At 50.1% G+C, this 24654-nt stretch overlaps 1 protein-coding gene across 2 annotated transcripts in view; it reads right to left on the bottom strand.

Moving 5' to 3' along the window:
• Positions 1 to 885: 885 nt before the first annotated feature.
• The window catches only part of LOC119956575, a 34659-nt gene continuing 10890 nt past the window's right edge, over positions 886 to 24654 (bottom strand). The window contains exons 3-9 of one of the 2 annotated variants that reach the window (XM_038783891.1): positions 22941 to 23045; positions 21915 to 21974; positions 11576 to 11719; positions 9662 to 9797; positions 6803 to 7371; positions 4886 to 4980; positions 886 to 2250 (exon numbers count right to left, since the gene is read on the bottom strand). In XM_038783891.1, coding sequence (XP_038639819.1) covers positions 4915 to 4980; positions 6803 to 7371; positions 9662 to 9797; positions 11576 to 11719; positions 21915 to 21974; positions 22941 to 23045 — 1080 coding nt within the window. In that variant the 3' untranslated portion in view covers positions 886 to 2250; positions 4886 to 4914. The remainder of the gene's footprint in view (positions 2251 to 4885; positions 4981 to 6802; positions 7372 to 9661; positions 9798 to 11575; positions 11720 to 21914; positions 21975 to 22940; positions 23046 to 24654) is intronic. The other variant, XM_038783892.1, reaches the window with a different exon arrangement.

The following is a 24654-nucleotide window of genomic DNA, read 5'->3' as shown; positions in this document are numbered from 1 at the left end:
AACCCAGTAACCCCATCCAACACTAAGGGCAATTTTCGACACTAAGGACAATTTAGCATGGCCAACCTGCACATCTTTGGACTGTGGGAGGAAACCGGAGTACCCGGAGGAAACCCACGCACACACGGGGAGAATGTGCAGACTCCGCACAGACAGTGACCCAAGCCGGGAATCGAACAAGGGACCCTGGAGCTGTGAAGCAATTGTGCTATCCACAATGCTACCATGTTGCCAAGTCGCCCCCCCCCCCCCCCCCCGATATTGCGAGACCTTGCCACAATCCTGGACCAGTCGTAATGCCAACTGGGGGGTGGGGAGGGGTGGTCATTAGGGTCCCTGCGCAAATACAATCTACAAAACCCTACTCTCAGCAATCCCATCCCCCCCCCCCCCCCCCCCCCTCCTCATGACATCCAAAATAGGAGATGCCCGGGTAGAACAAAAATTAAAGCATCTATTCACAATAGTTAAAACTAGAATCCATCAATACGAAAATTTGCTTTTATTTTAAGGAAAGAAAAATAAATAGTTTTTATAAGCTCACATTCTCTGGACATGGTACAGCACAGCCGTAATACATATATACTTTTAAAAAAAAATTATGCCCCCAATGAGGTCTGTTACTCGACCAAGATACCTCACAGGAGAAAGGTACACTTTGGCTTCAGTCTTGTCAGCATTGCGGACAAACATCTGTATTCTGCTAGCAATTATGAAAGAATGCAGTTGACAATGTTCAGACAATCCATTTTTGTTTTATCGAGGGAGAAGTATTGGCCGGAACACTGGGATTCTGTTATAAATCTGTGCACCAGAAGAAGCAGACGGGTTCTTGGTTAACCATCTCATCCCTGAGGCAGCTTCTCCGACAGTGCGACCCCCCCCCCCCCCCCCCCCCCCCCGTGGGAGAACTGGCTGGGAAAATTCTTTGTCCTCGCTCCCGGCAAAGCGGGGAGGACTCGCTATCCCGGCCTTAAGACTTTTTGGACACTGCAGAGAGTCCTCGAATGGTTTGTCTGCCATCTTGGTCAAATGTACCCTTTGTGAAATAGCAAGTACAAGTACAATTTGTTTTTTTCAACAAAAAAAAAGTAGCATACACCTTCATTGCTCCATTAGTCCTCCCTCAGACTATTATTGCCAGGAGATGATCCAGCACACGTCTTCCGCAGTTCTTCCCTCTCTCTTTCCCCGGGGCCAACCCTGCCCTCCTTCTGCACTCGCTTGCGCCCCATCCCGCTGTCATAAACATAGTCACTTGTCTCACGGCAGTCCCGATCCAGTCAGACACTGCCTCGTTCCTGGTTTGCTCCCAGCCTAGCCCCCTCCTCATTTTGGGCCGGGGTCTCACTCGCCTCCCCGCTCGGATCCTGCCCCAGGGTTTGCTCCCTTGGCAGAGTGAAATTCAAAAGCTATAATTAAACAAAAAATGAAATAGCAGGACAACAATAGGCACAAAAGATAACAAATATATATATATATATAAAACACAGCAAGAAAGTCAATAGTCCTAATTCTTTGGATCACAGTTCAGCCAGGCTGTAGAAGGTCAGGCGATCTGCGTGGGTAATGATCCACAGAAAGCCATTAAGCATCTGGTGCCAATATTTCATCACTTGCCCCATTACTAGGCATCTTCCTGGGCTGAGTGGCCATTTTCTCTGCTGTTCTCTCAACTCAAGACACCGACTTCTTTCCCTTCCCTGGTTGGGGCTGGCCGAGGGTCACGTACCTCCACGAGAGGGAGGAGACATTTTCATTGCCTCCGAGGGAGCAGCAAATGGTCCCTCCCTGAAGATTGAGGCTGCGTTACCGGGGGAAGAGGGAGCAATGCAGGGTCTGTCGGTTCACCCTGCCCAAGGTCAACCAGCCAGGGTTACCAAGGCAGCCATGGGATCTTTTGCTCGTCGATGAAGTTTGCATAATAAAAAAGGCAACGTCACTCTTTCCCTCCCCAGCCCTTCTCCCTCCAGTCGATCGTCCATCCTCCCTATCCAAAATGAAAACTTTGCCCCCCCCTCCCGCCAACTTGGCTGACTGGGGGGGGCAGTCTATTTCACAATTCGAGGTGATATGTGGGGAGAGGGAGGGGGGCTGGGGGATACAGACATGAGAGACGAGTCAGAATCACAGCACAAAATAGATTATAGACCAGGCAATGCACGCTGAGACTTTTGAACATGGCGGGAAGCAGGAAGGGCTCTCTCAAAAGTAGAAGTCCTCAGGAAGTCATCTTGGTTTTCACTTGTTCTGCAACAAAGAATAAACCTTCATCAGTTAACGTGACATGACGGGTGCCCAAATAACAAGTGGAGCACAAAATGCTCGGCAGCGAGGACTACAGAATGACGCCTGCCGAAATAGAAGGCTGAAATTCGCAAGCTTTACGGCAGCATCTACTCAAACCCACTTGCACGGTTACACATTTGCAACCTTCTCCGTAAAGAGTTCAATAAATTCTGGTCATAACCACCGGCCTCACTAACACTCCCCCCCCCCCCCCCCCCCCCCCACACCACCCCCCCACACCACCCCCGCATCCCCTTTTACACCTTCACAAGCCCATCATCTGTTTGTTTATTTGTCCCGGTATCGTTCAATTGTTCTGTGTCTCATGTGAGTCTGGCAACTGATGTATGCTCACTGTGCTGGATTGGTTAAGGGATAGACTCAGAGCCAAGCAAACAAGCAAAGCAAGCCAACATCGCAGAAGCTGGTCGAAGGGATAAGCACGAGTGATTGCAGAGGCAACAATAAACCCGTTGCACAGTTAGAAACTGGTGGCATCTCCGTGGAAAATCAAATATATAAAACATAGAACAGTCCCATTACCGTCCCCTGTGCCTTTGCGCTCTTATTCGTTTAGTCTTTTAATCTCTCCCGGCTTCCGCCCTATCACAAACCTTCCCTCTTGTCCCTCCCCAGAGGTAAGTATATGCCAGATGGTCTTATGGCACAGTGGGTAGCCTCCCCAAATCGGAGATAGGAGCTCCGGGTTCAAGTCCGACTCCAGGGAGGGAAGGAAAAACGGGGAAAGGTGGGTGCATGAGGGACGAGAGGAACGTCATCGGGTCGGGGGGGGAGGGGAAAAACGTTGTGCAGAGGCCTAGTGGGCTGAATGGCCTCTTCCTGATCTGCGTTATTCACAAGGTGGTTCCTGCTTTGAAGGAAGTCTCCAATTGATTATTCAATCCCACCCTCCAGCCCCCTCCTTACAGTTGTCTCACTGTGAAAGCTGTGCAGGGTCTGCGAGCTCACGTCCGAACATGCACTCTCTCTCTCTCTCTCACTCACTCTCTCTCTCTCTCTCTCTCTCTCTCACTCACTCAAACATGATAATGGCATGTCGAGAGGTTGAATAAACTCGGTTTGGTCTCACTGGAACGACGGAGGTTGAGGGGCGACCTGAGGTCTACAAAATTATGAGGGGCAGAGACAGAGTGGACAGTCAGAGGCTTTTCCCAAGGGAAGAGGGGTCAATTACTCAGGGGAATAGGTTTAAGGTGCGAGGGGCAAGGTTTAGAGATGTACGAGGCAAGTTTTTTTACACAGAGGATAGTGGGTGCCTGGAACTCGCTGCCGGAGGAGGTGGTGGAAGCAGGGACGATAGTGACATTTAAGGGGCATCTTGACAAATACATGAATAGGATGGGAATAGAGGGATACGGACCCCGGAAGTGCAGAAGATTTTAGTTTAGACGGGCAGCATGGTCGGCACAGGCTTGGAGGGCCGAAGGGCCTGTTCCTGTGCTGTACTTTTCTTTGTTCTTTGTTGTCTTCTCGTAGTAAGGCGGCCCACAAAACAAAAGGCGTGGGTTTTATTCACGCAGTGGGGGCGGGGGGTGGGGGGGGGGGGGGGCAGGTTGAAGAGTATTTGAACCTCGGGGGCGAGGAGCGAAAACGAAATAAGGCAAGGGGTTCCACTTCTGATCCCAGTCCAGCGATGCATCTCGCTCCACACCCACTGCCCCCCCCCCTCTCAGTGGGCAAAAAGTTATGGGATTCGGGGTAGGGCGAGAATCAGGCTGCATGTAAATGTGCGCCACACTGGAGGAAATTTAAATGATTTGGCTGGGGTTGGTGGAGAGCCCCCCCCCCCCCCCCCCCACACCCCTCCCAACGCAATGAGAGTCAATGCCATGAAAGAAAAGGGTGAATATAATCCTCACATTCTCACACACAGCCAAGTTTTACTCAGGTCACAGGATTTCCCTAGCCCTATCAAACTGGCACCTTCCCACAGGAACGTGAGTAGACATTGGTCTAAATGTTGGGAGGAAATAAAGAGCATTGAGCATTCACTACCACTAACCCGGAGCCCAGTTGTGAGAAAGGATTCGCTATTGTGAACGCAGTGACTCAGTCCTATTGAAGTGGGTCCCCGGCTGCGGTTGCCAAGGGAGATGGGAGCAGAGTTACCAATGGCGACTGTGCATAAATTTGAGAAGTGAAAAGGAGACCTTGCTGGCGATTCACTTGATGTCGCCTACAACCGCCTCACACAGGGAACGGAAGTACAATGGTGGTGTTACTGAGTGAGCAATGCCGAGGCCTGGGCTATTAATGGCAGGCGTTCAATTCTCATTGTGTCTGCTTGAGAATTTGAATCCAATTCAATAAAGTCTCCTCGAAACTACCAGATTGTCAGTTGGAAACTCATCTGATTCACCGATGTCCTCAAGTGGAGTAAATCTGTCCTCTGTACCTGGTCTGAGCTACACGTGACCCCCGACCCACGGCAAGGCGGGCGACTCTGAGCTGCCCCTCCCCCACTCTGAAGCGGCCTTGTGAGCTACTCCATTGCACTCGAGAGGAGAGCTCGCCAACACACCCGAGGGAATGGGCAACAAATGCTGGCATCGCCAGCGATAAAATTAAAACTCACCTCCTCATTCCTTTCCAAAGCTCTCTTCCCTAGGCCTCAGCAATCTCCAGCTCTGCCAATGACAATGGCTCCATTTCAGTCATATGTGCAGGGGCCTACATGACAGAAAGAGAGCCCTTTAATACAGCTGAACTAAAAGTGGCACAAGTTCTTCGAACATAAAGGGGTGGGGTCAGTGCCAACGAGTAGGGTCAGTCGGACACCATTTGGCCTCTCGGGCTAGTTTTCGCCATGCAATGAGATCATGGCCGACATCTACCTTCACTCCATCTAACCACAGTTGCTATCTCCATGGCAACACCTCAGCCAATCAAGAGATGACATGCCAACCAATCAGCCCCCTTTTCTCCTGGAGTATGAATTATTGAGTTAGTTTGAAATTTGACATTCTTGCCTTTGTCCTGATGAGTAGCAGATGAAAAGCTTCAGCAACATGTCTCTCTTTTCAGCCATCTTCAAGTTTTATCCTATTGCGTCATCTGGTTCCCTGATCCCAGGATTTGGACTGCTGCGGCTTCATTCTGGGGGGGGGGGGGGGGGGGGGGGGGGGGGGGGGGCAGTTTCTCTGGCACCATTGCCTGCAAATCGTTCCAACGTCCACGCCGCGTCACGTTGGCTAATCAGCCGCGCACTGCATCGCTCATCAAATCGCTGACTGCCCTGGCGTGCGCCCCAGCAAGCGCTGCTACACGGGGGTCAACAGCAGGAACTGGGACGAGGGGGGATACCGAGGCCCACTAACCTCACCCCACTCCTAACGTCGAAATTCGGCAGCCTCACCACGTCCCGGGGTCTAAACTGGGACCGCCTGCTTTGACCTTTTGCTCACGGATGCTGCTTTACCGCACGGCCAAACGCAAGCGATACAAACCGCGGAGTCAGCGCCTGCAGGGCCCATCACTCGGAGCACCGTGAAAGACCCCGGTGAGCACGCAAGTTACTCGAGTGATCAAGTGGATTTAAAACCTTGCGTGACCTCAGTTACGTCCCAAAAACCCTGACACTCAACTTACTTCAAGCCTTCTCCCATCTCATTTCAGCTGCAGATACCACCGTAACCCTCCACCCCCTAGTCTTGCTTCCCCTCCGGATGTGTCTATACTCTTCGATTCGACCACCCCCTGTGGTAGAGAGTTCCACATTCTCCACACTCTCTGGCTAAAAGACTTTTCGCCCGAATTCCCCCAGTCTTGGTGCCTCGCTCATATTGATGACCTTCAAGAAAAAGAAAACCTGCTTGGTAGTTTCAAGTCTGCCTCAACATCCGCAACTTTTTAAGAATAGGTTGTTTTTTTAAAAACAGGAGGTATATGTTCACACACACACACACACACACGGTTTCCCCTTGGGGAATGGTGGTGGACAGATTCCTGGGTGGATTGTCAGCTGGTTGAACCGTGTCGTGAAGGCTCCGTCGGGCAGCACGGTGGCGCGGTGGTTAGCCCTGCTGCCTCACGGCGCCGAGGTCCCAGGTTCGATCCCGGCTCTGGGTCACTGCCCGTGTAGAGTTTACACATTCTCCCCCACAACCTGCAGATGTGCAGGCTGGGTGGATTGGCCATGCTAAATTAACCCTTAATTGGAAAAAATTAATTGGGTACTCTAAAATTTTTTTTTTTTTAAATGTTTTTAATGAAGGCTCCATCCGTGGCCTGGGCCCTGGTGTGCGACATCAACCCCAAGCTCCAAACCCAGAGGCCCGGGGAATCTACCACTGCACCACGAGGCCTTCATACTTGAAAGAAGCGAAACTATTCAACACCGTTGCGTTTGGGCAAGTGGGTAAAATATGCTGTTGTAATGTGCAATAGCGATTTTGACAAGTGCTGAGCTGTAATTCATTTTGCTTTGAAAAGTAGAGGGCCCCGAAAGACTTCTCTCCGATATTTATTTGGGGGGGGGAGAAAGTCTACTTACCAGCCGCCTGTTCCTTTTCAATAAGCATCCGACAAGGAACATGTTTATGAGGACACTGACGACCAGAATGATTACGACCATTTGCGTTGCCAGTGGCGCGACTACCGGGGAGGGCTCAGTGTTGCATGTCAGTGTTGCCGCCATGATACCACCTTTTTCTAAAGATGCCGTGTTGACCTCGGTCCGGTTGGCCGCGGTTGCTCGGCTGCCATTGGCTAGAACTGGAACGGCGTTGGAGCCATTGGTCAGGTCCATGAGGCTGACGTTGATCAAGGATGGAGGCGGCCTGGTCAGGTTGCCGTCTGCTAGCCTGCTCCCGGCTAAATCTGGAGTGGCGCTGGTTCTATCAGTCAAGCCCAATAAGCTGCCATTGGCGAAGAGTGGAGAGGGTGGATTGGTTGTGTCGGTCGGGTCACCGTGGGTTGAGGTTGGAGTGGGGTTGGTTGTGTTGCCTGGAGTGGTTGGAATGGAACTGGTTGTTGGATTGTCGGTTCCATTGGCGAAGATTCCTGGTTCCATTGAAGGCGTTGTGGCATTTGTTACTGTCGGTAGCGTTATTTCAATGCGTCCTAAAACAAGGGGTTCAAAAATAAATGTTACTAACGCCCTTCTGACTGGGAGGCATTGGTGCGATCACGGGAGTTACATGTGGGTGCGCAAAGTGAGGAGGGATGTGAGCCACAGAGTACGTTCGCCACATGACCACACCTGTATCAGGAACCAATGGAAAAGGGGCTTCAAGTAGGCTCTGTGCCCCTGCTTTGCAAAGACAAAGTAGTGGTCAGCTTCAGGCATGTGCAAAGGACGCCTAACATTCCTGCTTATCCAATCTGACGGACAGCACAGTTTTGGCTCCCCACCCCCTCAAGAAGCAGGTACAGTGCCAAGCAGAACAGAACATGCCAAACCTTTCTCTGCTAAATTCCACGCCTGGCAGCAAGGTCACGTGACGGAGCCAATCAAAAGAAAACAAGAGGCCCGAACAAGTAAAGTGATGCTGCGGTTGTATGGACCCTTGGTCAGGTCGCACTTGGAATGTTGCGCACAATTCTGGTCGCCACACTACCTGAAGGCGGTGAAGGCTTTGGAGAGGGAGGTTTACCAGGACGTTGCCTGGTCTGGAGGGCATTAGTTATGCGGAGAGGGGCAGCACGGTGGCACAGCGGGTTAGCACTGCTGCCTCACGGCGCCGAGGCCCAAGGTTCGACCCCGGCTCTGGGTCACTGCCCGTGTGGAGTTTGCACGTTCTCCCCGTGTTTGCGTGGGTTTCGCCCCCATAACCCAAAGATGTTCAGGGTAGGTGGATTGGCCACGCTAAATTGCCCCTTAATTGGAAAAAACGAATTGGACACTCTAAATTTTAAAAAAAAGAAGAAACAAAAGTTATGCGAAGAGGCTGAATAGACTCGGACTGTTTTCATGAGAAACACGGAGGTTGAGGGGCCTGATAGAGGTCTACAAGATTATGAGGGGCATGGATAGAGTGAATGGGCAAGCACTCTTTCTCAGGGTGGAGGGGTCAGTCACCAGGGGGCATAGATTTAAGGTCCACGGGGCAACGTTTAAAGGAGATGTGCGAGGCAGGTTTTTGTTTTTACACAGAGGGTGGTGAGTGCCTGGAACGCGCTGCCACGGGAGGCTATGGAAGCGGATACATTAACGGCGTTCAAAAGGCATCTTGACAAATACATGGATAGGATGGGTATAGAGGGATACGGCACTCTGAAGCACTGAGGGTTTTGGAAAAGGTTGGTATCATGACCGGTACAGGCTTGGAGGGCCGAAGGGCCTGTTCCTGCGCTGTATTGTTCTTTGATCATTAGCCGGGGTGGACGCGCTCCCTCGGAATTTCCAGCCCTTTCCTGTGGAAGAGGACCGGCTTTTGTCTTTCTGTTCCGACTGTCGCACAGTGACTCGTCAGAGCATCAACCCACAGGCGGGAGGGTGGAGAGATACCCGCTGCCGGTATTTGCAGACACAAGGAGAACAGAAGGAGGCCGTTTGGCCCATCATCCCTGTGCTGGCTCTTTGGGGGAAACAAGTCCAGTTGTAATCTTCAAACGGGATTGGGAAAATTGTATGTGCCGAAGGGGAGGGTTGAGGAAGACCGCCTCGTCAGCGTACTCCTGGGCCTAGCCACGGTGCCCATTAACAGGTTCGGGCAGCTGGACGTGCGGGAGGAGGAGGGGGGGGGGGGGGGGGGGGGGGGGGCGGCAAGGAGGTCATCGACCTGACTGTCTACTCTCTACCATGGCTACATTCATGGCTGGATAGCCTTGGAGGGGGAGCATGCAATGTCAACCGGCATGCTGGTTTAGCACACTGGGCTAAATCGCTGGCTTTGAAAGCAGACCCAGGCAGGCCAGCAGCGCGGTTCAATACCCGTACCAGCCTCCCCGAACAGGCGCCGGAATGTGGCGACTGGGGGCTTTTCACAGTAACTTCATTTGAAGCCTACTCGTGACAACAAGCGATTTTTATTTCATTTCATTTCAAGCCTTCCGTGCTCGGGTGGAACCGCAGAGGTTGGATTGCAACATCACCCATCATCATCATTCCATTTCAGTTTAGTTAGTTCAGCTTCCTTTGACATTGTTTTGTGACTGAGTGGATCATTTCTGCCAGAGATCTGGCATAGGCAGCATTGGGCTGAATGGCCTCTAATCTGTGCTGTACGATTCTATGACTGGGTAATGTGTGTATCCAACCCGCAGCGAGTCTCTCTCCCAAGTCTGAACAGCGTTATGCCCTCCGCCACCTTCCCGTCGCCCTCGTGTGCGACGTCCAAATGACCACCCCTCCCCTCAAACCCCCACAACAAGAACACATGGAAGTGACGGAGAGAGATCGGCCGCTTACCTGTGCGGCAGGAACTTAAAGTGCATTGGCTAAAGTTGCATTCATTAAATTTTGCATCGAGAGATCTGAAGCGCTCCTTCAAGCTCCGGAGAAGATGCGAGGAACTATATCGCACCATTTCACAGTTTGAGGATTCCTGGATTGAGGAACGAGAAATAGGCCCGATCAGCAGAAAGATACGCACATTACTTCCTTGTTTATTTCTCTAAAAACGTTACTCAAAAGCAGCCCAAAGAGGTGTCAGCCCGAGCTCATTGCGTAGTGCTAAGATCTGGATTGGAAAGTTGACACTCCAAAGGCTTAAACGCGGGAGCTGGACTGATATTCCCCGTGTGGTACACAGGGAGCACGGGGGCCAAAAATATACCGGCTTCCAAATGGCAAAGTGGTCAACTTGCCCAATACTACCCACATATCCCAGGGCAGGTAATGAAATGAAATGCAAATCACTTATTGTCACAAGTAGGCTTCAAATGAAGTTACTGTGAAAAGCCCCTAGTCGCCACATTCCGGCGCCTGTTCGGGGAGGCTGGTGTGGGAATTGAACCGTGCTGCTGGCCTGCCTTGGTCTGCTTTCAAAACCAGCGATTTAGCCCTGTGCTAAACGAGGTACAACAGGGCTTGGGTACAAAGTAAATATTGTTGAAAAAAGAGACACGTTGTCAAAGTTTTTCACCTTGCACTCATCAGGACAAACACAGGAATGACAAATTTCAAACGATCGCGACAATGCAGGAGAAAAGGGCGTGGATTGGTTGGCAAGTCAACCGTCATTGAGGCGTTGCCACGGAAAAAAACACCATCAGCAATCCTGCAGTGTAAATTGTTGAGAGAGTCGACTTGCCAACCAATCAGCACCCTTTTCTCCTCTAGTGCTCCTCTGCAGAGAAACAGCCAGGCGTTCTCTCCAGATCTTTGACACTTTGTCCAAATAAAGGGGTGCATTTTTGCCGCTGTCATTCTTGAGGGACGGGGGCCTAACGACACCAGCAAGCCCAGCTCCACAGAGACCGGGTGCCTTTTTAAAGAGCATACCGATCTCGAAGTAGAGACAGGCACCCCCCCCCCCCCACCCCCCTCCACTCAGAGGCATAGGGACCCCACCACCTCTCCCCCCCACCCAACATCCATCATCGCCGGCAATCTCCCTCCCCCTCGTTTGAAAGAAAAATAGGAGAAGGAGGAGGCCACTCGGCCCTTCGTGCCTGCTCCGCTATTCATTATGATCATGGCTGATGATCCAACTCAATAGACTGATCCCGCCCCCCCCCCCCCCCCCCCCCCCCCCCCCCCCCCGCTTCTTGAAAACCCACAGGATTATGAGGAATACGGTGATGGGGTCCCATGAGACTCAAAGGGAGGAGAGTTCCTCCCCCCACCTACAGATGCCCTGACTAAATATGTATCCAACAATACTACTAAAAAAAAAACCCAGACCATTGCATTACCGTCTGTGGGAGCTCACGGTGTTAAATTGGCACCTGTCATGTTTCCGACATTGCAACAGACTTGGCTTGAAGGCTTGAAGGGGCGGGGTGTTCTGGCACATCCCCCGGAAGAGTGTTCCAGCCTCACCAAAGGCGATTCCCCCCCGCGGTGGGTTCCCCTGGGGCAGGATGGGTGAGCCGCACAAAAACCCTGCAGCAATACTGCCGTCCTTACCTGGTCTGTACTGACCGACACTGAATACTGTGAACTCTTAACCTTAACCTTAGCTCCGAACCTTCGTGTCCAAAAAGGTTAAGTGGGGCTACTGGGTTACAGGGATAGGGTGGAGGCGTGGGCTTGAGTGGGGTGCTCTTTCCATGGGCCGGTGCAGACTCGATGGGCCGAATAGCCTATTCTGCACTGTAAAATCTGTGCAATAATAACGCCCTTCCCCACGAGACCTGTAAAAACAGATGGGAAACTTACACGAATGGGACAGTCCATTAGAAACCTCAGCTCCGCTAAGACATCGGAGGTCACTGTTTGGAGGGGGTTGACGGAGTGGTGGTATAGGTGCCCAATTGACCGATTCAACGCCAACATCTCCTGCAGCTCAACGCAACAGCCGTCCTGTGGGGGGGGGAAAGGGAAACAATACAGTCCTCAAGTCAGGCAAGGTTAGGCGACAACAATAATCAGCTGCCAATGTGCCTGGGATAACCTATCAGCATCAGCTGCGGCACACTGGGTAACACTTACACCCCTCAAGTCAGAAGGTTGCGGGTTCAAATCCCAGATCAGAGACTAGTGGACAAACACCTAGGCAGGTACTCCAAAACCCCACTGAAGGAGTGCTGGACTGCCGCAGGTGCCAGTGTTAAACAGAGGACATGTCTACTTAGGTGGTCGACTTGCCCAATACTGCACAAACATCCCAGGGCAGGCACAACATGGGTTTAGGGACAGAGTAAATATGGCAGAAAAGAAGAGGCACGTTGCCAAAATTTTTTGCCTTGCACTCATCAGGACAAACACAGGGATGCCAAATTTCACACGATCGCAACAATGCAGGAGAAAAGGGTGCGGATTGGTTGGCAAGTCAACCGTAAGTGAGGCGTTGCCATGGACAAAACAAAAATCAGCAATCGCGCAGTATAAAGTGTTGAGAGTGTCGGCTTGCCAGCCAATCAGTGCCCTTTTTCTCCTGTAGTGTAAATGATGATTGTTTGAAATTTGGCATTCTTGCATTTGTCCTGAGCAATGCAAGACCGGAAAACATAGAACATAGAACATTATAGCGCAGTACAGGCTCTTCAGCCCTCAATGTTGCGCCGACCTGTGAACCCCCTCTAAAGCCCATATGCCTATCCAATGACCATTTGAATGCGCTTAGTGTTGGCGAGTCCACTACTGTTGCAGGCAGGGCATTCCACGCCCTTACTACTCTCTGAGTAAAGAACTTACCTCTGACATCTGTCCTCTATCTATCTCCCCTCAATTTAAAGCTATGTCCCCTCGTGCTAGAAATCTCCATCCGAGGAAAAAGGCTCTCACTGTCCACCCTATCTAATCCTCTGATCATCTTGTATGCCTCAATTAGGTCACCTCTTTATCTTCTTCTCCCTAACGAAAACAGCCTCAAGTCCCTCAGCCTTTCTTCGCAAGATATTCCCTCCATAACCAGGCAACATCCTGGTAAATCTCCTCTGTACCCTTTCCAATGCTTTCACATCCTTCCTATATTGCGGCGACATCGCGGACCCTGGCACCTGAAAGCTCTGAATTACCGACATCCCATGACGCTGGGATTCTCCCCAGTGTCCCGGCCGATATTCATCCTTCAATAACATCACCAAAACATACTTTCCGGTCATTACCACGTTGCTGTTTGTGGGATCTTGCTGTGCGTAATGTTTCCTGCATTAAACCGGTGGCTACACTTCAAAAGTACTTCATTGTCTGCCAAGCATTTTGGAGCCGCCTGCACTCAGCAAAGGGACGAAACCAAATCAAATCTTTCTCCAGAGTGGGGTTCAACAGAGCAGGCGTAGAAGCTAAATTGGAAAGGGCAATTAATAGATGCAAGAGGCAGATCAGGACATGCCGAGTCACGCAAGAAAGTTAAACTTACCAGCGCATGGAGTGCTCAACGCAAACAAGAGGAAAGCTGTTAAGGGAATCTAGACAAACACATGGCGGGGAAGAAAGGGTTAGAAGGCAACGCTGATGGGATTAGATTAAGTAAATTGGATGGAAGGCTCTTGTGAAGTATTAACCTACAAGTGGGTTACAGCCCACCCAGGGAGTCAGAGTTGCCATGGCAACATTCACTTCTCCATGCATTTTGTAGCCTAGAGCTATGAAAAATGAAATGAAAATGAAAATCGCTTTATTGTCACGAGTAGGCTTCAATGAAGTTATTGTGAAAAGCCCCTAGTCGCCACATTCCGGCGCCTGTCCGGGGAGGCTGGTACGGGAATCGAACCGTGCTGCTGGCCTGCTTTAAAAGCCAGCGATTTAGCCTAGTGAGCTAAACCAGCCCCTATGGATAGCGATGGTTCCAAATGTTCTTTCTGCCAGGTGGTTGACCAGGAACTTCTCCCACTCTCACCTCGTCCGCCATTGGCGTGCTTGGAAGGATTTACAAGTTGACGCCCAGCCTCCTTGGCCGCGCTACGAACGCACCTTCCTCGGCCCGTCAGGTCCTGGGGTGGGACCCGAACCCAGAGCCCCTGGCCGAAGAGGCGGGGACGTTAGCACTCCGTGGGAGCCGCAAGACCGCCCACAAATGACCCACCGCAGGGCTGGAGACTGTAGAATCGTGGGACGAGGGGGGCAAACATTCAGCACGTCGCGCAACGTGCCGGCTCGTTTGGCAAAGCCGTCATCTAAAACGGGGGAAACGGGAGGCGGAAGGTTCTCCATTTCAAGAGATTAGGAACTGCAAAGATTGAAAATGGAAATAAGTGTTTGAATTAAATAACCGCAACTCAAACCACAAACAGGAACAACAGTGGATGCAGAGTGGCGGCTGGTGCATGGTGGAGTGCAAACATTGCGATTTTCTTCGCAAGGGTATCACGGCGAGGGTCAGCGTTCCAACCAAAATGGCTGCCACCAGGAACACACCATTTAAAAACACGAAATGTAATTTGCCGGCACCCGATTGCCCCTTTTCCAACTTCCCTATTATAATGTGGGGCCCACATATAATCACAATTAAGTGCGGTACATTATCACAAGGAAATCACTTTGCACTCACTGCCCACGTTAATCATTTCAGTTCTGACCACACCTATTCGAATAGGAGTTGAATGAAAAATGTGAATATTGGCAGAGAAATCCATCTTACTGGAAATGAGGGACATGTTTATTTTTTTTTAAACTCGCTACCCCTCCCTTTAATAATTGGTTCAAAGCTGATCCGTCTTTGTGGCAACATCACATTCTGGCACCCAGTGTTAGCCAGTATTTCTCCTTTCAATCTCCCAACCTGCTCCTACACCAACGTAACCCTCAAATCTATAAGTCAACAGTTAGTGGGTCACATGGAAACCTGGATTCTACTGTCTCTACATTTCAATTCTGACTCTGATTAAAAGTGGATGCTCTCCATATCTTCGAATTCAGAATAGCACTGAATAAAATAAAGCTAAGGGGTTAGATTCAGAGTAAAACTCCCTCTGCACTGTCCCCATCAAACACTCCCAGGACAGGTACAGCACGGGGTTAGATACAGAGTAAAGCTCCCTCTACACTGTCCCTATCAAACACTCCCAGGACAGGTACAGCACGGGGTTAGATACAGGGTAAAACTCCCTCTGCACTGTCCCCATCAAACACTCCCAGGACAGGTACAGCACGGGGTTAGATACAGAGTAAAGCTCCCTCTACACTGTCCCCATCAAACACTCCCAGGACAGGTACAGCACGGGGTTGGATACAGAGTAAAGCTCCCTCTACACTGTCCCTATCAAACACTCCCAGGACAGGTACAGCACGGGGTTAGATACAGGGTAAAACTCCCTCTGCACTGTCCCCATCAAACACTCCCAGGACAGGTACAGCACGGGGTTAGATACAGAGTAAAGCTCCCTCTACATTGTCCCCATCAAACACTCCCAGGACAGGTACAGCACAGGGTTAGATACAGAATAAATCTCCTTCTACACTGTCCCCATCAAATACTCCCAGGACAGGTACAGCACGGGGTTAGATACAGAGTAAAGCTCCCTCTACACTGTCCCCATCAAACACCCCCAGGACAGGTACAGCACGGGGTTAGATACAGAGTAAAGCTCCCTCTACACTGTCCCCATCAAACACTCCCAGGACAGGTACAGCACAGGGTTAGATACAGAGTAAAGCCCCCTCTACACTGTCCCCATCAAACACTCCCAGGACAGGTACAGCACGGGGTTAGATACAGAGTAAAGCTCCCTCTACACCGTCCCCATCAAACACTCCCAGGACAGGTACAGCACGGAGTTAGACACAGCTAATAATGTCAATTTGAGAACTTTTGTTCCAACCCTTTTCAAACAAGCAGAGACCAGCTACCAGCTTAAGCTTATCACAGTTGAAAATGTTTTTTTTAAAACAGTGGATGGAAATTGCAAAATTTTAAATTTCTGAAGTGTCAGCTCTGATACAGTGTGAGCTCTGATGATTTAATCCATTTTGCCCCAAGCAGAATAGATCTGTATTTTTTTTGCAGGTAACTTCAAGTATGACCAGATTTGCAATGGCTTTAAGAATAAGAATTAATCCGTGGTCTTTAAGTATGACAGCAACCATCATGGACTAAAGATTTTGAAAAAAATTAAACTAACTTGGACAAGCTAGGAGAGTGGGCAATGAAGTGGCAAATGAAACACAATGTGGAAAAGTGTGAGGTTATGCACTTTGGAAGGAGGAATCTAGGCATAGACTGTTTTCTAAATGGGGAAATGCTTCGGAAAGCAGAAGCACAAAGGGACTTGGGAGTCCTTGTTCACTATTCTCTTTAGGTTAATGTGCAGGTTCAGTCGGCAGTTAAGAAGGCAAATGCAATGTTAGCATTCATGTCAAGGCTCTGGTCAGACCCCATTTGGAGTATTATGAGCAGTTTTGGGCCCCCATATCTAAGGAAGGATGTGCTGGCCTTGGAAAGGGTCCAGAGAAGGTTCACAAGAATGATCCCTGGAATTAAGAACTTGCCGTATGTGGAACGTTTGAGGACTCTGGGTCTGTACTCGTCGGAGTTTAGAAGGATGAGAGGGGATCTTACTGAAACGTGCAAGATACTGCGAGGCCTCCGATAGAGTGGATGTGGAGAGGATGTTTCCACTTGTCGGGAAAAACTAGAACCAGAGGACACCATCTCAGACTAAAGGGACGATCCTTTAAAACAGAAATGAGGAGGAATTTCTTCAGCCAGAGGGTGGTGAATCTGTGGAACTCTTTGCCGCAGAAGGCTGTGGAGGCCAAATAACTGAGTGTCTTTCAGACAGAGCTAGGTAGGTTCTTGATTAATAAGGGGGTCAGGGGGTTATGGGGGGAAAGCAGGAGAATGGGGATGAGAAAAATATCAGCCATGATTGAATGGCAGAGCAGACTCGATGGGCCAAGTGGCCTAATCCTGCTCCTATGTCTTAGGGTGTTGTGGTCTAAACTGTAACCTATTCAGGGTGTTTGTTAATCCCAGAAACAGTGCTTGTGTCTGGGGAGGCTAGGGCTGAATTCTCCATCCATTCACGGCTGCGGAATTCTCCGTCCTTGCCAGCAAGTGAAACCGGCGCGGGATCCGCGACGGAGAATCCCGGCCCCGATGTACATGCATTTGACCCACGGGTATTCAACTTTTTAAAAAACACCAAGCACAAGAAATTGGCATCGATGGATTCATTTTAATTCATTCAAGTTGGTATTGTTAAGAAACAAAAAGGAGAAAAATAAACCCTGACATTGAAAGGAACTCTGAGACAACAATTTAAAAAAAAACACACACACGCAGGCAAAGTGGTTCCTATGGATATGAGAACAAAGGTTATCCTGAAGAGCACATTAAACAAACATTAATGGAAGTCTGTCAACCAAACGAGGCTGTTATTTGATTACGGAACAATTTCGGAGGTGCGGAAGTGATATGTAAAGTTACTTCTGATGTCATCAGAGATAACCAACGAGCAATGAAAACATGTTAATTAATGACTGGAATCAAACAGAAGTGTCTGATTTCCGATGTGACAGTATTTAATTGGATCTGCAAAATACCTCCAAGAGCTCGTGAATGAGACAGCACTGTGGCCGGTAGATCTCACCCTTGGACTGTGGGAGGAAACCCACGCAGACACAGGGGAGAACGTGCAAACTCCACACGGACAGTCACCCCTGGCCGGAATTGAACCCGGGTCCCTGGCGCTGTGAGGCAGCAGTGCTAAGCACAACGTTGGTCTTAGCACCACACTCAAAATGAACAAGTGACAAAGAATATGTGGTCTTTGAGGCAGTGATGCGAGGCGTCAGGTTGAACAATTACTGGTATGGAACCATCCAGCTCGCTCGCAATTAAAATGATACGCTCTGTGCTCTAAAGTTCGATTGTGAAAAGGGGAACAAATAGTAAAACATTCAGCTTTGTGCACTTAGTACAGTTTAACTTGTGATGTTTAAATGAGTATTACATTTCCTGGAGTATTGTGTGCAGTTCTTGCTATGGAGGGAGTGCAGCGACGGTTTACCAGACTGATTCCTGAGGTAGCGGGGGTGTCATATGAGGAGGGACCAGGTCGGTTAGGATTATATTCATTGGAGTTCAGATGAATGAAAGGGGATTTCATAGATAAATTCTAGCAGGATTAGACAGGGTAGATTCAGAAAGATTGTTCCCGATGGAGGGGGGGGGGGGGGGGGTAGTCCAGAACTAGGGGTCATAGTTTGAGGATAAGGGGTAAACCTTTTAGGACTGAGGTGAGGAAAAATTTCTTCACCCAGAGGGTGGTGAATCTGTGGAATTCGCTGCCACAGAAAGTAGTTGAGGCCAAAACGTTGTGTAATTTCAAGAAGGAATTAGATACAGCTCTCAGGGCTAAAGAGGATCAAGGGATATGGAGGGAAGGCGGGATCAGGGTATTGAACTTGATGATCAGCCACGATCATAATGAATGGTGGAGCAGGCTCGAAGGGCCGAGTGGCCTCCTTCTGCTTCCTAGGTTTCTATGGTCACTTTGTGTTGCCATCTTTGATCTTGGAATTAAGTTCTGTAATTAGCATTTGTAACTCTGTAGAACATAGAAACATATAGCACAGAACAGGCCCTTCGGCCCACGATGTTGTGCCGAACTTTTGTCCTAGGTTAAGAACAAATTCATCTACACCCCATCATTCCACCATAATCCATGTACCTATCCAATAGCCGCTTGAAGGTCCCTAATGTTTCCGGCTCAACTACTTCCACAGGCAGCGCATTCCATGCCCCCACTGGGTAAAGAACCTACCTCTGACATCCCCCCTATATCTTCCACCATTCACCTTAAATTTATGTCCCCTTGTAATGGTTAGTTCTTTTAAATTTTCATACCGGTTATATTTAGCAGAACAGTCACTTTCAAGTATCTAATTTCTGTAACTGTTCCCTATTCTGCAAGTTTAATTAATTTACACCAGTCACAACAACATCATACTTTAGCAAAGCAGTTCTCAACAAACGCACATTAAAGATAGATTAATTAGACACCCAATGAACCCATGCTCCCAGATATCGCATGCTGTTTTATCTTAAGGAAAGGCCGACATGAAAACTATTTTCACTTACATTCTCTGTACATAATGCTCAACTTTATTACTCTATTCTTTGTTTTAGATGTAAAGTAGCAAACAAACTTGAATCACCGCGAGAAACTAATTAGAAACTGATCGCGCCCACATAGGCCAATGACAGATTGATCCTTAAGCCAATTAAGAATTAGCCTTGCCTCATTTAGGCCAATTAGATTGAATAACATCAATGGTCACACTGAGTTGTGGGACAAGATTCTCCGTTTCCCGCGGCGATTTCGTAATCGGCGATCGGGCGGAGAATCCCGGGGGCGGCGCCTGTTCGACGCAGGTTTCGCGTGCTCCGCCCCCTTCGAAATGCTGGGGCCCGCTGCAGGTCGCCGCCATGCGCATGCGCGGCCACGGACCCGGCAATTCTCCGGCCGGTTATTTGGTGGCGGCTGGGAGTTTCACGTGGCGCGGCTGCTAGCGACTCACCGCTCGCAGCATCGGTGAGGGGGCGCCACCGATTTTTTTCCCCACGTAAAACGCCACAGGTCCTCCGCACTTAGCCTCAGAATCGGAGAATCTAATCCGTGGTTTGGGCAGCTTTCACTGAGCAGTTTGTGCATCGAGGATGGAACATAGAAAATAGGAGTAGGAATAAGCTATTCGGCCCTTCATGACCATGGCTGATCATCCCACTTTCAAGAGCTGTATCTAACTCCTTCTTGAAAACAGACAATGTTTTGGCCTCAACTGCTTTCTGTGGTAGAGAATTCCACAGACTCACCACTCTCTGGGTGAAGAAATTGTCTTCATCTCAGTCCTTTTGTGCTGTTTGCTGTTCAGAGACAAGCAGGGGTTAGAGGGGAGGGACCCATAACTGCTAATTTGGCCAACTTGGGCTTTACCCAGGGCCAAAAGGGGGGACTGTAAGGGGAAAGTATGGGTTAATAGCAACATTCAAGTAAAATTGTACTGTAAGGACTCAGGATACATGGGGCGCGATTCTCCTGTACCCGGCGGGGCGGGGGGTCCTGGCCGGACGGAGCGGCCCATTGAGTCGCGCCGGACCCCGCCATTCTCCGAGGCGGGCGGTGCGACTCACGCCACGCTGGTTTTTGGCGGGCGGGAGAATTGGGAGGACGGCGGGGGCGGGAATCATGCCGACACCCGGCGATTCTCCGACCCGCCGGGGGGGGGGGTCGGAGAATCCCACCCATGATGTTATAATCACTGTATAAGCGAATGAGTATTGATTGGGTAAATGTATTGAAGTAGCAAATCATGAAAATTTGTGATTGGTCTACGTTAATAATTGTACCTGCTGAAAATGTATAACAATTTAAAATGCAGCATTCAGCTCCTTCTACCTCTCGCCTGCAGTGGGTGGGGTGGGGGGAGGGGGGGGGGGGGGGTGGCGGGGGCGGCAAGAAAAGACAAAGAGGAAATGAAGACCACATCTCAAGTGCTAATCAGAGATAAATCATTGCAGCGTCAAAAACAAAACACCCAATATTGCACTCTCTCCCACCCATAAAACTTCAAACAGCTCAAAGTGGTAATCTGGTGCAAGAAATGCAACGGAATTAAAAAGAAATCCAGATTTGCAAAGTTACATGAAAGACCCTACGTGACAACCGAGCCCACGATGTGCACCGCTTTGCCTCTGTTGAACAGACAGTTTTCATCCCAACCAAACAACTTCTTTCTTTTTTTAAAAAAAAAAGGCTGTCGACGTAGTATTACCCAGCATTCTTTGCGGTGCCAAATTGCAGGCTGTTTCTGAGCAAAAAAGGATGCCAGAGGATTGAAAATGCGGGGCAAAAGGTGTCGGGGTGTGAAATGAAATGAAATAAAAATCACTTATTGTCACAAGTAGGCTTCAATGAAGTTACTGTGAAAAGCCCCTAGTTGACACATTCCGGCACCTGTTCGGGGAGAGCTGGTACGGGAATTGAACCGTGCTGCTGGCCTGCCTGGGTCTGCTTTAAAAGCCAGCGATTTAGCCCAGTGTGCTAAACCAGCCCCTGACTGGATGCTGTCGATGTGGTTTTCAACAGCTCGTGTAGATTGGAGGTAGGAAGGAAATACTGAGGAGACTGGGATAGCGAGAGAGAGAGGATGAATTTCAGGAGGGTGCGGTGGCCCAAAACGTTAACTCGGTTCCTCTCTCTATATACGCCCAACTTTTCCAGCATTTTCGGGTTGTAATTCAGGCTTCCGGCGCCCGCGTTATTCTAGGTGTTGAACTGACGACTACTTCTCTACCTTGCTTCCCCTCTCCCCTCCCGACGGGTATCCAGTTTGTCTCTTTTACCTCGTTGCCGCTTTTTCCTTTTCCCCTCCTGGCGTCTGGTAAAATTCGAAACGGGTTTCCCAAGGAGTCATATTTGACTCGAAACATTGGGCGGGGGTTTCCAGCGCCACCCTCCCGGGAATGGAAAATTCCCGCCCAAGGTCAACGGGTTTGTTCCGGCGAATTCTCCGTTCCCCCTGCTCTCGTGACGATTCCCGCGGTGGGCGGGGCCCGATGATGTCGGCCATTAACTCTCGTCTCTCACTCCGCAGCTGAGCCGAGCCTTCCGGGCATTCTCCGTTTTAATATTGTTTCGAATTTAAAAGCGTACGGTTTCCGTTTCAAACGCGGACAGAAAATGTAAGAGGGCGCAAATGCTCCTGCCCAGAATTACCACCAACATAGGGCGAGGGCGCTGGTGGATTAAACAGTAAAAGAAAAAGAGACTTGTACTTTACATAAATCTAACTCGTGACCCTAAAGCACTTTGGAGACAATGACCTGCTTTTTGAAGAGCCGCTCCCACGTAGGAAAGGTGGCAGGAAATTCGTGCACAGCAAGCTCCCACAAACAGTAGTGTGATAACGATGGGGGTGGGGGGGGCTGGAATGGGGGAGGGGGATCAGCTTGTGTGGGGAACGCTCCCCTGAGACAGCGACGCTCGTCACTGAACAGAATGTCCCCTTTACCACTTGAGACGATTCACCAACAACCCCCGATTCCCCCCCCCCCCCCTCAATTTATTTAATTGTCCTTTAAACAGAAGAGGATTGATGCAAAACTTACCAGACTGGCAGAGTCCTGCAAGAAGACGGTGATGTTGTAGTCTGTAGGAAGATGGGTTATCTGTCAATAAAAGGTTTTAGAAAGAGAGATTTAAGGAACTTTTCTCTTTGCAGGATTGTTTCCGAAGTTAAAAGTCAGGAGCTCGAATTGAAAAATAAAACAATGGGCGCGATTCAGCAACCAGGTTGCGCCCGGAGGGGAGCGGGTGAATCATGTGACAGCCCCAAATTGGACTTCGCCAGTGACCCGACTTGTTTCGCCCGGCCAGATCTGCATCTCGCCCTCACTGGACGAGATCTGGATCCGAATATTTAAATGAGCCCAATGAACGCAAAGGTGGGCCAGGCATAACCGCACCTGGGGGGGTCTCTCAGTCCATTGGGGACCCTTGGGTGGTCAGAGACAGGGCAAGGTGGCACCCTGGCACCGTCATCTGGGCCCTGCGAGGCCACCAGGTTGGCACTGCCAAGGGGTGGGGCCAGGAGGGCCTTGCCACTTGGAGAGGGAAGAGAGTGAGGGAGGATTTGCCAAAAGGTTATCCCACCGTTTACATCGCAACGTCCAGCAAGATCACGTTGAATCTCACGAGGCGCGGTGGGCCGATAGATCCCGGGATCGGGGTCTCCCGGCTTTCACCGGCCACACTGCACCACGGCGCGCTGCTTTTCCGGTGCCACGTGGCCATTGGATCCCGCCCATTGTCTAAGTTTGGCCGACGCCCTTGTTCCGAGACTGTGACCTTGCGCCCTCGATTCCTCCGGTTGGAGAAACACATTTTCTCAGCACCCACTCCTGTCCGGGCCCTCACCCCGATGACGCCAATGACTTTGTGCCAACCCTGCTCGTGAACCCACCATTAGAACAGGAAGAAGTCTTACACCACCAGGTTAAAGTCCAACAGGTTTGTTTCGAATCGCCAGCTTTCGGAGCGCAGCTCCTTCTTCAGGTGAAACCTCACCTGAGGAAGGGGCAGTGCTCCGAAAGTTACAGATTTTACTCCCAGGCCCGTACCCCCCCAATGCTCACCAGATTGTCAATCTTCCAACCATAGGATGAGGAGTATGGTTCAAAACCGCCAAAGTTGCAGGCCCGGCAGCTTCCTGATAAAAATATAACGAAGAAGAAAGCCACCTGAGAGAAAGCGGGGGAAAAAAAAGTTACTTCACAACAAAGTAATCTTTTTTTTTTAAAGGAAGTATTTCACAGGATAGTCTCCAACCTTCTTGCCCCCTTATGCCTTTTACTCCAAGGCCTCCTGCAGAGTGTGGTGAACTCAGCCCAACGAGCTTGCCACCTGCGCACTGATGCTGTCTACACCTCCTGCTGCCTCAGGAAGGCAGATAGCATTATCAGAGACCCCTCCCACCCAGGCATTGCCTCTTCCAGACCCTTCCATCAGGCAGAAGGTACAGAAGTCTGAAGACCCGTAACATCCAGACATAGGAACAGCTTCTTCCCCATAGCTACAAGACTCCTCAACGACTCCCCCTCGGACTGATCTGTTCCCTGTAAGACACTATCCACGATGCCCTATGCTGCTCTTGCTCATGTATTTGCTTTGTTTGGCCCCTTGTTCCTCACTGTAACCGATCACTGTTTGTCGATGTACCATTTGTCAATGTACTCTGTCGATTATTCTTTTGTCTACTAAGTAAGTACTGTGTACGTTGCCTCGGCCGTAGAAAAATACTTTTCACTGTACTTCGGTACCTGTGACAATAAATCAAATCTAATCAAATCCAGGCAAGTGGTCTCCAAGAAATAGGCCTAAAGGCAAATGCCTCTTACTTAATAATAATCGCTTATTGTCACAAGTAGGCTTCAATTACGTTACTGTGAAAAGCCCCTAGTCGCCACATTCCGGCGCCTGTTCGGGGAGGCTGGTACGAGAATTGAACCCATGCTGCCGGCATTGTTCTGTATTGCAAGCCAGCTATTTAGCCCACTGTGCTAAACCAGCCCACTTACTTATTAGAGTTGCTAGGGTGCAGAAGGAGGTCATTCGGCCCATCATGTCTGCACCAGCTCTCCAAACGAGCAACGCGACAGCCATTCCCCCCCCCCATCCCCCCACCGGACCCCACAACATTATCCTCTTCTTAAAGTGGATCGATGCAGACTCGATGGGCCGAATGGCCTCCTTCTGCACCATATGTTCTCTGTTCTTCTGCCCCTCTGCCGAATAAAAGCTCATTTCTCTCCTCTTTCTCCCCGTCCTGATCCCCCTAGCAACATCCAACAGGATTGCACATTGCTCCCCCACCCCCCCCCCCCCCCGCAAGCAACACAATTGAAATCCCTACGATGCTGACAGAAGCCATTCAGCCCATTCAGTCCGCACCGCCCCTCTGAAGGAGCACCCTACCTCAGCCCACACCCAGACCTATCCCCATAAGCCCCCTTAACCGGCACATCTTTGGATTTACATTCACGTAGCGCCTTTCATGACCACTGGACAGCCTCTGCAGCCAATGAAGAACTTTTTTGACGCGTGGTCACTGCTGTAATGTAGGAAACAGGGCAGCTAATGTGCGCACAGCATGATCCCACAAACAGCAATGTTATAACGGCCAGGTGTTGACCGAGCGACAAATATTGACCAGGTCACTGGGGATTACTGGCCTACTTTTGCCTGAAAATAGTGGACTTGGGACCTTTTACATCCACCCAAGCAGGGGGTGAGGCCCCTCAGTCCAGTTGGAAGGATGGCATCTCTGAAAAACTCCGAAAAGCATGAGTC

The sequence above is a fragment of the Scyliorhinus canicula genome, chromosome 23, assembly GCF_902713615.1.
Source record: "Scyliorhinus canicula chromosome 23, sScyCan1.1, whole genome shotgun sequence".
In the NCBI taxonomy this organism is placed as follows: Eukaryota; Metazoa; Chordata; class Chondrichthyes; order Carcharhiniformes; family Scyliorhinidae; genus Scyliorhinus; species Scyliorhinus canicula.
This window is presented reverse-complemented; position numbering and strand designations above follow the sequence as displayed.